The following is a 13,883-nucleotide window of genomic DNA, read 5'->3' as shown; positions in this document are numbered from 1 at the left end:
CACTGTTGTGGCCTCTCCCATTGCGGAGCACAGGCTCCGGACGCGCAGGCTCAGCGGCCATGGCTCACGGGCCCAGCCACTCTGCGGCATGTGGGATCTTCCCGGACCGGGGCACGAACCCATGTCCCCTGCATCGGCAGGCGGACTCTCAACCACTGCGCCACCAGGGGAGCCCTAAGTTCTTCTTACTTAAGCAACACTGTGGAGTTAGAGCCCCAAAGCAGTGAGCTCACACTGCTGTCACACTGCTGGGAGCAGGAGAGCCCCTGACCTGTTACTACCTTGCTAACCTGTAAGGTCAAGGGAACCTCTGCTGAGTAAATACATGCCTGACTCATACACACTGAGCTATTGCTCTCAGCCTGGAATTGTCTGTTACATTTACACGCAAGAGCCTAAGACTGGGAACAGAGGTCACCATTGTGAGAGAATCATTAAATGTGTTTACTATGAATGGCTTACTTCCAACGTCGATGTTGTCCAAAGTCAAGCTGAAGGAACTGACACAAAAGCATCACAGACACCACTAGCCAGATTCTTAGGCCAGAAATGCAACAAACCACAATCTTTTAACCATTTCTGTGAATCCTAAATTGGCAGGCTATGTCGAATTCTCTCAAAGCATCAAAGACTCCATTGATTCACTTGGCAAACAGGGGCATGTGTTTGCTTTGTGGGCACACAGGAGATGGTTCCTGTGCTTAGAGGGCTCGTCTGGCAGGCAGCCTGGGTGCCCAAACAGTGGTTCCAGAGTGAGACCAACAAAAGGCCTCCTCATGCTCCAGGGAGGGGTCTCCTGAATTAGGTAAATACCACCTGAAGAGTCATGCTTTTACTTCTGGCTTGAAATGATAGCATGAGGAGAGTAAACGGCACCAGATGACTGCCATCAACAGAGCTGCTAGGATGGGCGGTCTGTACAGGTTCTTTGCCTGCCAGTCACATGATCCAAGGCTTTGAGATGTCTATGGACACACATTTATTTACTGTGGATGTGTGCATCCCTTCAGGAAAGCCAGATGGCATCTGTAGCGTGAACTGCAGGTTATGTGTGTCTTCTGACCCATACGTACTACACCTGGGTATCTATCTGGAAGAAATTTCAACAGAAGGAAAACACCCTGGGCCTCAGAACATGTATGCAGCCTCACTCTACAGCAGTAGTTCTTAAACTCCAGTTGTCCAAGTACAGTGTGCTGTGAACGCAGATGGAAAAGAATCTGTAGTTTAATTAACCTCTAGTTGAAACTCATCATTTCTTCTTCAGTTATGAGTGTGGGCAATTGAACACAGTAATATCAGTAGTATCTATGACTTTATCACCCATAGCTAGTTCATATATTTTCATATTGCTGCAAAAATCAAGATATCATTTATATTCATGACTACCTTGACATTTACAGTAATTATCAGACCCACCTAAGATGTAATTTAATAAATTAATAAGGAAGGACATCTATTACTGTATCAGACTTTCTGGTAAACATGATTTCAAGATAATTGGTTTACTTTGTAACCCATGTGTCTGCTTTGTAGTGAAATATCTACAAATTCTCATTGTGGATTAACACAGAATGGATTAGTTATGTAGCCATTGGTAACACAGAAATGCACATCATCAAATGTTAAGTGCCTTGCCGCTTAAAAGCTCAGTACCAGGCAGAGCTGGAGGAAGGAGAGAGGCACCTGGAAGAGGAACAGCATCTAGTTGTTTGCACATCACCCTCTCCCTCTAGGGCAGCAGCTCTGGCACACAGCCTGTATTCAACAGAGGTTTGATGATGAGCTATATAAAAATATGATTCATGTGGAATGTGCAGAAATAAAAATAGTTGTGCTAGGATTAGGGGGAAATTAAATATTGTTTCATTATCTTCAATTTAAAACAATATAATTTGTAAATAGTTGTATTTCTGGGCTGTGGAAAGAAATTGTGAAGACTATCTTTATATCCATTATCCTCATGTATAAGGACAATAATTAGCAGTTATTTCAAAGAGGGTAGATCAAATTTACCTTCTCAACACAGAATAAAGACTTGCTGAACAATGAGTACCTGATATTCAGTATCTTGATCAGCAACAGTAACTACCAAATTTCCGTTTATTTAGCATGAACCTTTCTGATATCCCAACCCAGAAGGGTGGAGTATAAATGCCCATAGCAGACATGCTTCTCTTCATTTTGCTACCCCACCATCCACATCCAAAATACCTTAGACTGCAAGTTCATCATGGACTTCTCAAAAGTTTTTGGTGGTGCCCTCTGATGGTTACAAAGAATTGCAACGGCTCGGTTGGCACGGTTATAAGATAGTATCTTTGCTGGGATGTTCTCATCGGCTGTAAAGAAAGAAACATGGTAATAAGAGTCCATCTGTATAAGAAGAGAGAACACACAATGTTCCTTCGCCAGCGCTTTATCTTCACGTAAAGGTTTTACTGGTCCTCATCTCACTCAGATGATCAATTCAGGTTCCCCCAAGGCACAAGGTCAAAATCTGAGAGTCAAGAGACTCATCTGCTTGCCTCAGTGCCCACCTCCCCCATCTAACCACCCAAAATAACCTGAAGAAAATATGGGAACTGGGACAGAAAGAGCCTGTAGCGGAGGGTAAAGTGAAGGGACCAGAAATTTTACATTTTAAAACCACGAGGCACTATATCTTTCAGAAAGAAAAATACAAAGTGTCATCTAAGAAATGTTTTTACTTGTGTCATATAGCATTCTTTGCCCCACCCTAAAATACTGACCCTCAACATACCCATCTTTGGCTTTTTGAATACCATTTTCTAATACCATTTGACATATTTCTAGAGGACAGTGGAAATTCAGCAGTGACTGGGCTCCAGAGGAAAAAAAGCTTGTGGATCTTGGTGATACTTTCTGCAGCTAGTTTTTAGGAGGACACTACCTACTCTTTTTTTTCTTTTATACTTATTTAGTTATCTATTTATTTGGCTGTGTTGGGTCTTAGCTGCGGCATGCAGGATCTTCATTGTGACATGCAGGATCTTTTGTGGCAGCACGTGGGCTTAGTAGTTGCAGCATGCGGGCTCTCTAGTTGTGGCGCGTGGGCTCTAGAGCACGCGAGCTTAGTTGCCCTGCAGTATGTGGGATCTTAGTTCCCCGACCAGGGATCGAACCCACATCCCCTGCATTGGAAGGTGGATTCTTAACCAGTGGACCACCAGCGAAGTCCCGAATACTACCTACTCTTAAGAGGGAAAAAAAGAAACCTCAGGGAAAGGATTTGCTCCTATGCTGTTTTAGTAACCATGACAGCCTTACTCTCTCCAATTTAACAGAACATCATAGCACTTTATCTTCATTCTATGAGCTTTTAAATAACATAGATATAAAACACAAAATGCAGGCATTTTCAGAGCAGACAGAAAGCCCCTGTCAGCATTTCATAAAACTATTCTAGAAGCTAGAGTAGGAATAGGGGAAACAGCACTGATCTGTTTATACATCTAAGCCTTAGCCCTCTATTAGAGGTATGGAGGGAAAAAGTTTCCAGTCACAACGTTAAGGAGGATAGGTAGAACAGATCTAGGACTTAGCTGAGTAAGGATAGTGGTCATCATTGCTAAGGCCATGGGCCCTATCTGGTCAGGCAGTACTTACGAGCTGTGAGTTCCTTTAGCTGCTGCTGTAGCGTGATGGAGGCGTTGTATGTACGGAACACCTTCGCTGTCAAGCCCTCCATGAGATCCTGAAGATGTTTATTTAGAATACCAGTCTGGAGGAGACAAAGCAATGAAGAGGGTGTTGGGATTTAGGTAAAAGCCATACATACCACCCTGGCCCTTCTGGCAAGCTCCAGGACATTTATGCCAGTGCAGTTACACCTTGCCAAGTTTACTGTCCTGCCAGTGGGAAGTTAGGAAATGGGAGAATTCCAGAATACAGAGTTGCATGTACCTCCCAAAGAAGCACACTTCAATCTTAAGCAGGCCAATAAAGCAACTGTATCCTTCCCTATTAAGATCTTCCCCAATAAGAAGATTTCAGGGACAGGTCTTGGGTCTCTAGCACAGGTGGCTAAGCATCTAGCCAAGGGAAGGCTCTGCAGGAGCCAGAGGATAACAGGCAGGGTTCATCCACCCTATCCCAGGGCTTCGGCCATGGATTTGCTGTGTGCCTGAGGAAGGAGGGTATACAGGGTGCCCCAGGACAGGCCGAGGGGACAGCCCCAGTCACTCCCAGGCAGACCTCTCCTTTAGGAGCTTGGGAGGCTCTGGCTGGACCCCTCTTCAACCCAGTGCAGTTTGCCCACTCACATTGAGTCTATCAAAAAGATCATCCTCAGGCTGTTTGTTCTCCATAAATAGTTGTAAGTTCTTAAAAACCTAAAAGAAATAAGCAGAGCCTAATTATTATTATTTTTGAAACCTCTACTTTGGAAATAACTGCAACTTAAAACTTGCAAACAAACAAACAAACAAACCCCACAGAGCACAAAGAAACACGCATATCCTTAACCCAGATTCACCTACCATTAATATTCTACCTCATTTCCTATTTGTGCAGTGCACACGTACACTCATTTCCTTTCCACATTTATGTGTGTATATACAATTATTCGTTCGGAACCATTTCTGGGTACTTACATAGTTATGGCCCTTTACCCTTGAATACTTCAGTGTGTTTCCTAAGAACAGAGACACTCCCTTATATACACACAGTACTTCTCAGCTTTATAAATTTATACTGACACATTTTTATCCAATCTGTTGTCCATATTCCAATTTTGTCAGCTGACCCAATGATGTTCTTTACCTCCCCAGTATGGAATCCAACCTAAACTCAAGTATTACATTTAACTGTCAGATCTCTTTAGCTTTGTTTAATCTGAAATATTTCCACAGCCAGCAAAACCTAATTACTGAAGAAACATCAGACTGCTGAAGGGCTGGACTACTGGGGTACTGTACTCTGTAAGGTCTCCACTTCAAGCCCAGTACTTCTGGGGGACTGTGGTGCTGCAGCACCCTCTTCAGCTATGGGCTCAGAGATCCGGGGACTCAAGGGCTACCTTTTTGCTGAATGAGGAACTGGGGGAAAGTTGAGCAATGCTATGCAAATGACAAATTTGCAACATGACCAGGGAATACTGAAGTGTGGTTAGATCATTAAAACAGTGTGATGGGATAAACCTAATGTGCAGTTCGTTGTGAGGGCCAACTCTCTATAGCATTCTCTGTTGAATGCTGCCACAGGAGATGGCCCCTCATTTCAGTAAAGTAGCATGGGGTGAGGGGTGAGGGGCAGGGACTAAAAGGAGGTACACAGGACACCAAACAATACCTCTCCACTCTCTTTCAAGCCATTTCTTCTAGTGTTCAGCAAAGCACAGGGCACAGAAAAAGCACTCAACGAATGCTTGTTGAATGAATGAATAAAAAATCAGGCCAGGGAGCTCGGGCCACATTAACTTACTCGTTTCTCAACGGGGACTTTGTTATAGTATCTGATTGAGTCCTTTCCCAGGAAGTCAAACTCTACCACGTATTCCTGACCATCCAACTCTGGGTGCAGATTGATGTGCTCCACACGAAGTGAGCAGCAACCCACAGTGTCCGCTGTTTCTCCTTCCTCCTTCTCATTGCCTGCTCGCAGAGCAAGCTGCCCAGGGATGAGAGAAGGGAAAAAAAAAAAAAAAAAAAAAAGATAAGCATGAATGAAGAAACGTCAACATCATAGGCTCTGTAGGAAACCAAAATCAGAAGCCTCCCAATTCTCTTCAGGGACAGAGCATCAGTTTGCAAGGCCTGGGAATTCCGGATCTGCATTGTTGCTTCTTCCCTTATAAAATGAAGTGTGGATCGTCAAGGGATATTAAACTTTCCCAGAAATCTAAGCTTCTGTTTACTCTTGTCCTTTCAAATGGGGATAGAAGAAAGAACATATTTTAAACTCTCAGCAGTCAGACTCAAAAAGCTAGTCTCGTAAGTTTGCTTAATTTTTAAGACAGTAAGAAGTTGTGTTAAAATAAATATACTCAGTGCAAAACCGGGGAAAACAAGAAATCTTTTTCTTCCAAAAGAGTGCTGAGAAACTGACCTTCAAAGCACTGACTTCTAAACTGCAGTTGTGATACATTGGCAGATTATTTAACCAATTTTAAGGATTATAACCATCCTTTTTAAAAACAAGAAAGAGTAAAAAACATCAGAATTCACTGCTCACAGAAAGGCTAAGCATTATTTTGTGCAACATTTGTTTCAGTTACACACAAACATTTATGTGTTGGGTTGTGATATAAAATAAAATTTTGGGGGGTGGTGCATTGTCAGAAAGAGTTTGAAAATGTCAGTATTTCTGGCACATTCAGATTCATGAAGATCCTCCTATTAGGCAAACTGTTATCTAGACAGCATCAGACACTGAACACCTCTCTCTCCACTTCTTCCTTCCTTACTGGACCAGAGATCAGGTGAGCAGGACCACAGATGTCTGGGCTATCACTGCCTCTCCAGCAGTACTTATAGCACAGGGCCTGGAGGAGTAAATGCTTCCCACATCTTCGTTAAGATGAACATGGTAGACGATGTGACGGGAAGATGCTCTCACCTTGTCGATGAAGTACAGAGCTACAGCTCTCTGCCGGACTTTCATCTCTTTGGACTTCCAGTCTTCCCGGTACTGGTTCCGGATCTTGTCCACACACTTCTTCAGTCGCCGAGCAGTCTCATATTTCTGCCAGTCTTTCTCACCCTGCAAAAGACCCAGTGCCAAAGGTGGATTGCTTGGGGACGGTGGAGTAAAGACAGACACTGAATATCCAAGTTCAGAGCTCTGAACCAAAGAGAAGGAACTTGAGCTTCAGTTAAGCAAGGCATATACCTGATGAGAACTCACGCTGTCCCATTTCCCTGACAAGCAGAACTGGCTCTTGTCTGATTGCTAAGAAAAGCCTCTGGCTTTCATTTTGTGAAGTGTTTATGTTCTTAAGAAAAGCCCACATGACATGTCCCCAAAATTAACTTCTGTCAACACAAAGGGTATAAACATCCCTATTCCCACATCAGCATCACAGCTTTGCTGCTGAATCTGTGACCCAACAACAGTTTTCTGCTAGGACTGAATTTCATTAAATTCAAGACAAGGAACTGTCAAGGAAGCAGAACCAAAGATAACAACATGTAATTACTAAGGAACACAATGACTTCCAGGAACAGCTATAATTATTCACCATTTTCTAACTTCTGCATTTAAAAGTATTCTTAATGAGATTGAGGGAAACAGTGTTACTGGGAAGACATTTTTTTTAACATTAGAGCTTTTAGTGGCAGGTTTAAAAATTGATTCTAAAGCCAATGAAAGGTTTTAAAAAGGGTGTGAAAAGACAATCTAATCAACAGTGATGGAAAAAGATTTCTGTTACCTTGTTGAATGGAAAAAGGTTCACAAGTAAGGACTGACAATAATGTCAAGTGAGAAAGGAAAGGAAGGAAAATAAAGAAAATCCAAGAAATCCAAAAGGGTCAGGGAATATTACAAGGCCTGAAACAGACTATATGACATCAACATGGACAGAATTTGAGAACTCAAGAATCTCGGCTCTTAGTTCCCCCAGCCAACAACCAAAGAGAACTGCAGTGATTTCTACCTATGACATAGACATGTGGTCTTTGAGGCATAAGAACTGCGGTCAAGGTACCTGGCCTTCTGAGCACGCAGGTGTGTGGGGCACATGGAGCAAGAAATGTCTTCTGGGGCTTCCCTGGTGGCACAGTGGTTAAGAATCTGCTTGCCGATGCAGGGGACACGGGTTCGAGCCCTGGTCCGGGAAGATCCCACATGCCGCGGAGCAACTAAGCCAGTGCACCACAACTACTGAGCCTGTGCACCTAGACCCCGTGCTCCGCAACAAGAGAAGCCACCGCGATGAGAAGCCTGTGCACCGCAACGAAGAGTAGCCCCTACTTGCCGCAACTAGAGAAAGCCCACGCACGGCAAAGAAGACCCAAGGAAGAGAGAGAGAGGGAGAGAAAGAAAGGGAGAAAGGGAAGGGAAGAAAGAAAGAAACGTCGTCTGCTTCTAGTTCCTAACATTCAGAAATGAAAGCTACGCTAATGAGTCATCAGCACTCGCCCACAACTGTGTGTGGACTAGTTGTATATGCTTGTTTGGCTACAAAACAAGAGGCTCAGTAACTACCTGTTGTTGAGGGTGGGTGGTTTAGTGGTTGAGTGATACAGGAGAAACATCCAAGTTCTATATACCGTCAATGGGAAGCTGAAAACTTCTCTCTGGTTTTTCTAAGTACATTCTGACATTTAAGAGGGCAAATAGGACTTCCCTGGTGGCGCAGTAGTTAAGAATCTGCTTGCCGATGCAGGGGACACGGGTTTGATCTCTGGTCTGGGAAGATCCCACATGCTGCGGAGCAACTAAGTCCGTGTGCCACAACTGCTGAGTCCGTGTGCCATAACTACTGAAGCCCGCATGCCCTAGAGCCCGCGCACTCCACAAGAAGAGAAGCCACTGAAATGAGAAGCCCGCACACCGCAACGAAAAGTAGCCCGTGCTCACCGCAACTAGAGAAAAGCCCGTGGGCAGCAACAAAGACCCAAGGCAGCCAAAAAAAAAAAAAAAAAAAAAGCAATTACACATCTTAAAAAAGGAAAAAAAAAACAGGGCAAATAAGAAAAAGGTGCGGTAGAAACTTTCCTCATGTAAGTAATAAATCTCCCTGACAATCATTCTTATATACACACACACAAAAGACGGGACACGAAAGGCTCATCTTCAACAGTACAGTCTCCAGCTCAGAAGTGGGCTCTCTCCCATCATTCTGATACACACAGGCCTACCAAAACCTGAGTCTGAGTCTTCGAAGTCCAGTAGGGTTACACTTGCTCATTCCTTAGTCATACCACTGAAACAAATTTAGAAAACCTAACAAGTCAGTCATTCACGGGATAACCACAAGACCAGCTTTTCTTCACAGGTTGGCTAGGCTCCTGGCACAAGGATCCAGGATTCTCTCAAGTAAGGACAGAGAGATGGGGGTGGTGGGAAGAGCCACCTTGTCTAGGTCTAAAAGGAGAGGGCTGGCCTCTAAGAAGTATGCATATCCCTGTGCCCTTCAGTTTCCCTAAACAGAATCCAGAGTGAACAGCAATCTGAACCCCACACATACGTAATTTAAACAAAAGACAATAAACTGGCCCTACGTGTTTATACTATGTTTAAAAATAAAATCCAACCAGCTTTCCATACATGCCCATTCTTAAATATGTTTGTCTTATTATTGATTTGTAGAGTTCTTTATAGATTCAAATCCTTTTCAGATAAAAGTAGTATTTTTCCTTCCAATACTTCCTATTCAACCTTTCACTCTGAGTAAATCTTCTAAAAAGATTTTACGTTATGCAGATTTAAGTATACAGTTAGATCAGTTTTGACCATCCGTAACCCATGTAACCTACACCCCATCAAGTTAGAGAATATTTCTGTCATTCCAGAAAGTTCCCTTATGACCCTTCCCAGTTGATCACCAACCAAGCAACCATTGATCTTTTAATCTGATTTCTATTATCATAGATTAGCTTTGACTAATCTAGAATATTATTTAAGTGGAATCATAAAGTTTAGATTCTCATGTCTGGCTGCTCATTGTGTTTTAAAGATTCATCCATGTTGTTGTATTTATCAGCAGTTCACTCCTTTTACCTTGCTGGTATATGCCATGACTATCTCTAATGTGTTTGACTATACTACACTGTGTTTATTCTGATGATGGACCCCTGCGATGTTTCCAGTTTTGGACTAGCATAAATATAGCATTATGAACATTGTTTTATAGGTCTTTTTGTGGACGTATGTTTTCATTTTATTTGCAGCAGAATTGCCTAAAACTGGAATTAGTATCTTATTGTGGTTTAAATCTGCATTCCACTGATAACTGGTGATGCTGAGTACTCTTTCATGTGCTTTTTTACTGGCCAATCCTCTACCTTCTAAAGCATCTATTGCTCTTTTTTATGGGGATGTTTTGTCTTTTTATTATTGAGGGATAGGAATTCTTTGAATATTTGAGATACAAGTCTTTTGTCAGATATACATGTTGCAAATGTTTTCTCCCAGTCTGTTACTTGTATATTTATTATCTTAGTGTCCTCTGTTGAACGTAAGTTTTTATTTTTAATAAAGTCCACTGTATCAACTGCTTATTGTTAGTGTTTATGTCCTAAGAAATCTACTCTAAGGTAATGAAGTTGTTCTACCATGATTATCATCTAGAAGCTTTAATGTTCTAGCTCTTACACTTAAAAATTTAGAACTGTATACTAAGAAGTCAGGTTCAGAATGCAATTTTTAAAAAAATAAGCATGTCTTATTTTCTCCTTCTAATAAAACTCACCAAAATCAGAGCTTCCCAAAACTATAAAGTTTTACAAAGACATTTTCCTTCAATCCAGCCCTGTAATCCCAGATGGTTACATTTAAAAGGTTGTAGACACATACATCTTTGAAACCCCTAGGTCCTAAAGAGAGAAAAAATAGAAGTGGGTATTTGGCACTGAGAATATCTGAGTATGACTGAATGCAATGTGATAGCAACAGTGATACTGAAGGTTGCTGTACTTCATTTAAAAGAAAAATGATAAATTTTGTTCATAAAGCTGAGACTGGTGTGAAGAGTCTTACTTTTACTAAGGCCTGCTTCCCCAGGTTACAAGACCAGATCATGCTTGGCAGGGCTTGGACTTAGCAGTTGAGAACTTACTATAAGCAATCCTTTTGCAACCTCTCGATCCATGGTTTATCTGCGATCAGAGAGTTTTGTTGAAAACACAGGTTCCAGAAAGCTGACCGTCATTTCCCTGCTATTTCAGATTATACGGGCACCAGGTACAGAGTGGAAAAGGAAGGGAATGGAAACGCTTGCAAGAAGGTGTCTGTATAATGGGAATCCTGGGTGGAAAAGCAGAACAAACCAAGATGAGTATATAAAGATGTGAATGAGCTCAGGACAGTCTTTTCAGTAGCTGGGGCATGTGTTACTGTGGCTCTCAGAAGTCCTGATCCTTTCAATGACCTAGGAGACCAGAAGTAGTGTAACGCTGGCTGTGACCACAAGCAGACCAATCTGAGTTTCTAGAAAGGAGGCAAGGACAGGGTACATCAAAGGGACACATTTCAGCTGTGCTCTTTTTTACCCTTGACTAACCAAATTTTTTAAACTGTCAAAAATATGTAAGTCATGTCATGCTTGAGTTAAATTTTTTGAAGGAGCAGAGATGGAACAGAAACATGCGAGAAGTGAATGAGCAAAATATAGATACAAAAGCAAGCAAAGAATCTCAGGAGAAATCCCTGGAGGCTGAGCAGAAAGGTGTACAGCAGAGCCTCGTGATGGTGGCAGCCTCCCATTAACTGGACCTAAAGTCCCCCATGAAGTAAAACCACCAGTTACCACCCTTCACCCTCTGACAAAAACTTACTCTTCACAGACCTTTGGGTCAGATCAGGTCAGTGAATTCATGCTTTAATCATCACTGTACTGCAAACGTGTAGCAATGAAAGTGCTCCATGCAAGAAGGGGCAACCTGAAACCAGGGGCTGTGTTAGCGTAGGCTGAGCTGGGTTAGAAGACTCGCTCCAAGACAGGAGGAATGAGCAGAGAAGTGGAGAGCAAAGAGGAGGAAAAGGGAATATGATACACAGACAAAAACTACTTCCCATTCAAAAGGGCTTACACACAAATTCCAAAATATATGAGGAAAACGGGTTAGAAGAACTGCCAACAAAATAATGAGTACATGAATTCACTTCAGGTAACATTTTAAAGAACAAAGACTTGCAAGAGAAAAAATATATATAACATCTACTAAAAAGGACAAAAGAATGATAAAATAAGCACGTCTTAAATGAAATGAAATGAAATCAGGTAAATATGAAACAAAAATAATTAGAAATCCTGAAAACAAAAATAATAATTGAAACACATTATAGGTGGGATAAACTTTAGATTGGATATAATCAAAAAGAGAATTAGTGAACAGAAGTAAGTCTCTAGAACTCCCCCGAAATGAAGACCAGACCTAAAGAGACAAATAAATGAGAGGAATGGCCTAGAAGCTATGGAAGAAATAATGGCTGAGAGTTTTCTAGAATAAAAATGCTTTTGTCCTCAAATTCAAAGTCTAGTCTGAGTATCTTTAAAAATATATGTATACTTAGATACACCATAGATCGCCAATAATAAAGATGCATTCTTTACTGGAGAAAAGACAGATCATAACGAAAATAAAGAAACTTTCAGATAAAAGAAAAATTTGCCACCTATGGAAACTCACTAAATAAACGATAAAGGATGTATTTCAACAAGTAAACCCAGAGAGAAGGTACTGAGTACAGAAATTAATCAAGTATTTGACTATGACAATAGCTGACTAGTGAGAAGTTAAGGTTTCATGGATGATTGTTTTTTTAAAAATATAAAAATAGTGTCACTATATAGAAACTCCAAAAAGACACAGACACTTTTAGAATAAGAGTTCAGCAATGTTGCCAGATAGAAGATCAATATTAAAAAAATCAATAGCATTACCATTCCAGTAATAACAAACAAAAATGTAACAACAAAAAATACTTATTCAATAGCACAAAAAACTATAAGGTCTCTAAGAAAAGTTTAAAAAAATGTGTAATACCTCTATGGAGAAAATTACAAAACAATATTGAAGGATACATTCAAAGACATGAATTAATGGAGAGGTATAACATGTTCATGGATTGGAAGATTCAATAAAATAATCTCAATATTTTCTCCCTATTAATCTATCATTTCAATGCAATCTTATAAGAAAAGTCTCAATAGTCTTCATTACAACTTGACAAATTTATCTCAGAATTAATGTGGAACAGCAGAGAGCCAAGACAATTTTGAAGAATGAGACGAAGGAAACTTGTCCAACTCAATAGTAAGACTTTATAAAGCTACAGTAGTTCAGAGAGTATGCTACTGATGAAGAAACAGACAAATGAAACAGGACAGAGAGCCCAGAAACAATATGACATATGTGTACAAATGTGATATATGACAGAGGGGTAACACAACTAAACTGTTCTGGGACAACTGGTTATGCATTTGGGAAAAATACATTAAATCTCAACCTCACATCATACACAAAAATACATTCTAGTGGATCAAAGATCCAAATATAAAAAGCAAAATCTTAGAAACATGGAAAAAAGAGAAACTTGTGCTCAATGTTGGGAGGATGGTGGTGATGTAAACTCGTTCAAGTAATTTAGAGAACAATTTGGAAATATCTAATAAAGAATTTTTAAGGGACATTTCCGTCTGTACACACAAGGAAAATGTGTTTATGCCAGCACTATTTATATTAGCTAATGACTGTAAATCTGAAGTGTCTCTTGACAGGAGAACAGATAATTTTTTTTTTTTGTGGTACGCAGGCCTCTCACCGTTGTGGCCTCTCCCGTTGCGGACCACAGGCTCCGGACGCACAGGCTCTGGACGCGCAGGCTCAGCGGCCATGGCTCACGGGCCCAGCCGCTCCGCGGCATGTGGGATCTTCCCGGACCGGGGCAAGAACCCGTGTCCCCTGCATCGGCAGGCGGACTCCCAACCACTGCGCCACCGGGGAAGCCCCAGATAATTTTTTATATAATAGAATACCATGTAGCAAATAAAATGGATAAATTAGAAATGTATATCAAGATAATAAAATCTCAACACCAAAGCTGGGTGAAATAAGTTGCAGAACGATCTCAATAACATATCCAATTTAAAATCAAACCTTGTAAAACAATACTACATATTGTTCATGCACACATAACATACTGTAAAAATACACACAAGAATGAAAACATTAAATTCAATATAGTATTCTCTA

The 13,883-nt window shown here is 41.1% G+C and overlaps 1 protein-coding gene across 1 annotated transcript in view; it reads right to left on the bottom strand.

The window, feature by feature from the left end:
* Positions 1 to 13,883, bottom strand: part of TOP1 (DNA topoisomerase I) — an 87,215-nt gene that overhangs the window by 3,866 nt on the left and 69,466 nt on the right. Inside the window, exons 14-18 of the mRNA XM_007464740.1 lie at positions 6,580 to 6,723; positions 5,446 to 5,631; positions 4,287 to 4,355; positions 3,631 to 3,745; positions 2,215 to 2,342 (exon numbers count right to left, since the gene is read on the bottom strand). Coding sequence (XP_007464802.1) covers positions 2,215 to 2,342; positions 3,631 to 3,745; positions 4,287 to 4,355; positions 5,446 to 5,631; positions 6,580 to 6,723 — 642 coding nt within the window. The remainder of the gene's footprint in view (positions 1 to 2,214; positions 2,343 to 3,630; positions 3,746 to 4,286; positions 4,356 to 5,445; positions 5,632 to 6,579; positions 6,724 to 13,883) is intronic.

This window comes from Lipotes vexillifer, unplaced genomic scaffold (genome assembly GCF_000442215.2).
Source record: "Lipotes vexillifer unplaced genomic scaffold, Lipotes_vexillifer_v1.1 scaffold53, whole genome shotgun sequence".
In the NCBI taxonomy this organism is placed as follows: domain Eukaryota; kingdom Metazoa; phylum Chordata; class Mammalia; order Artiodactyla; family Lipotidae; genus Lipotes; species Lipotes vexillifer.
This window is presented reverse-complemented; position numbering and strand designations above follow the sequence as displayed.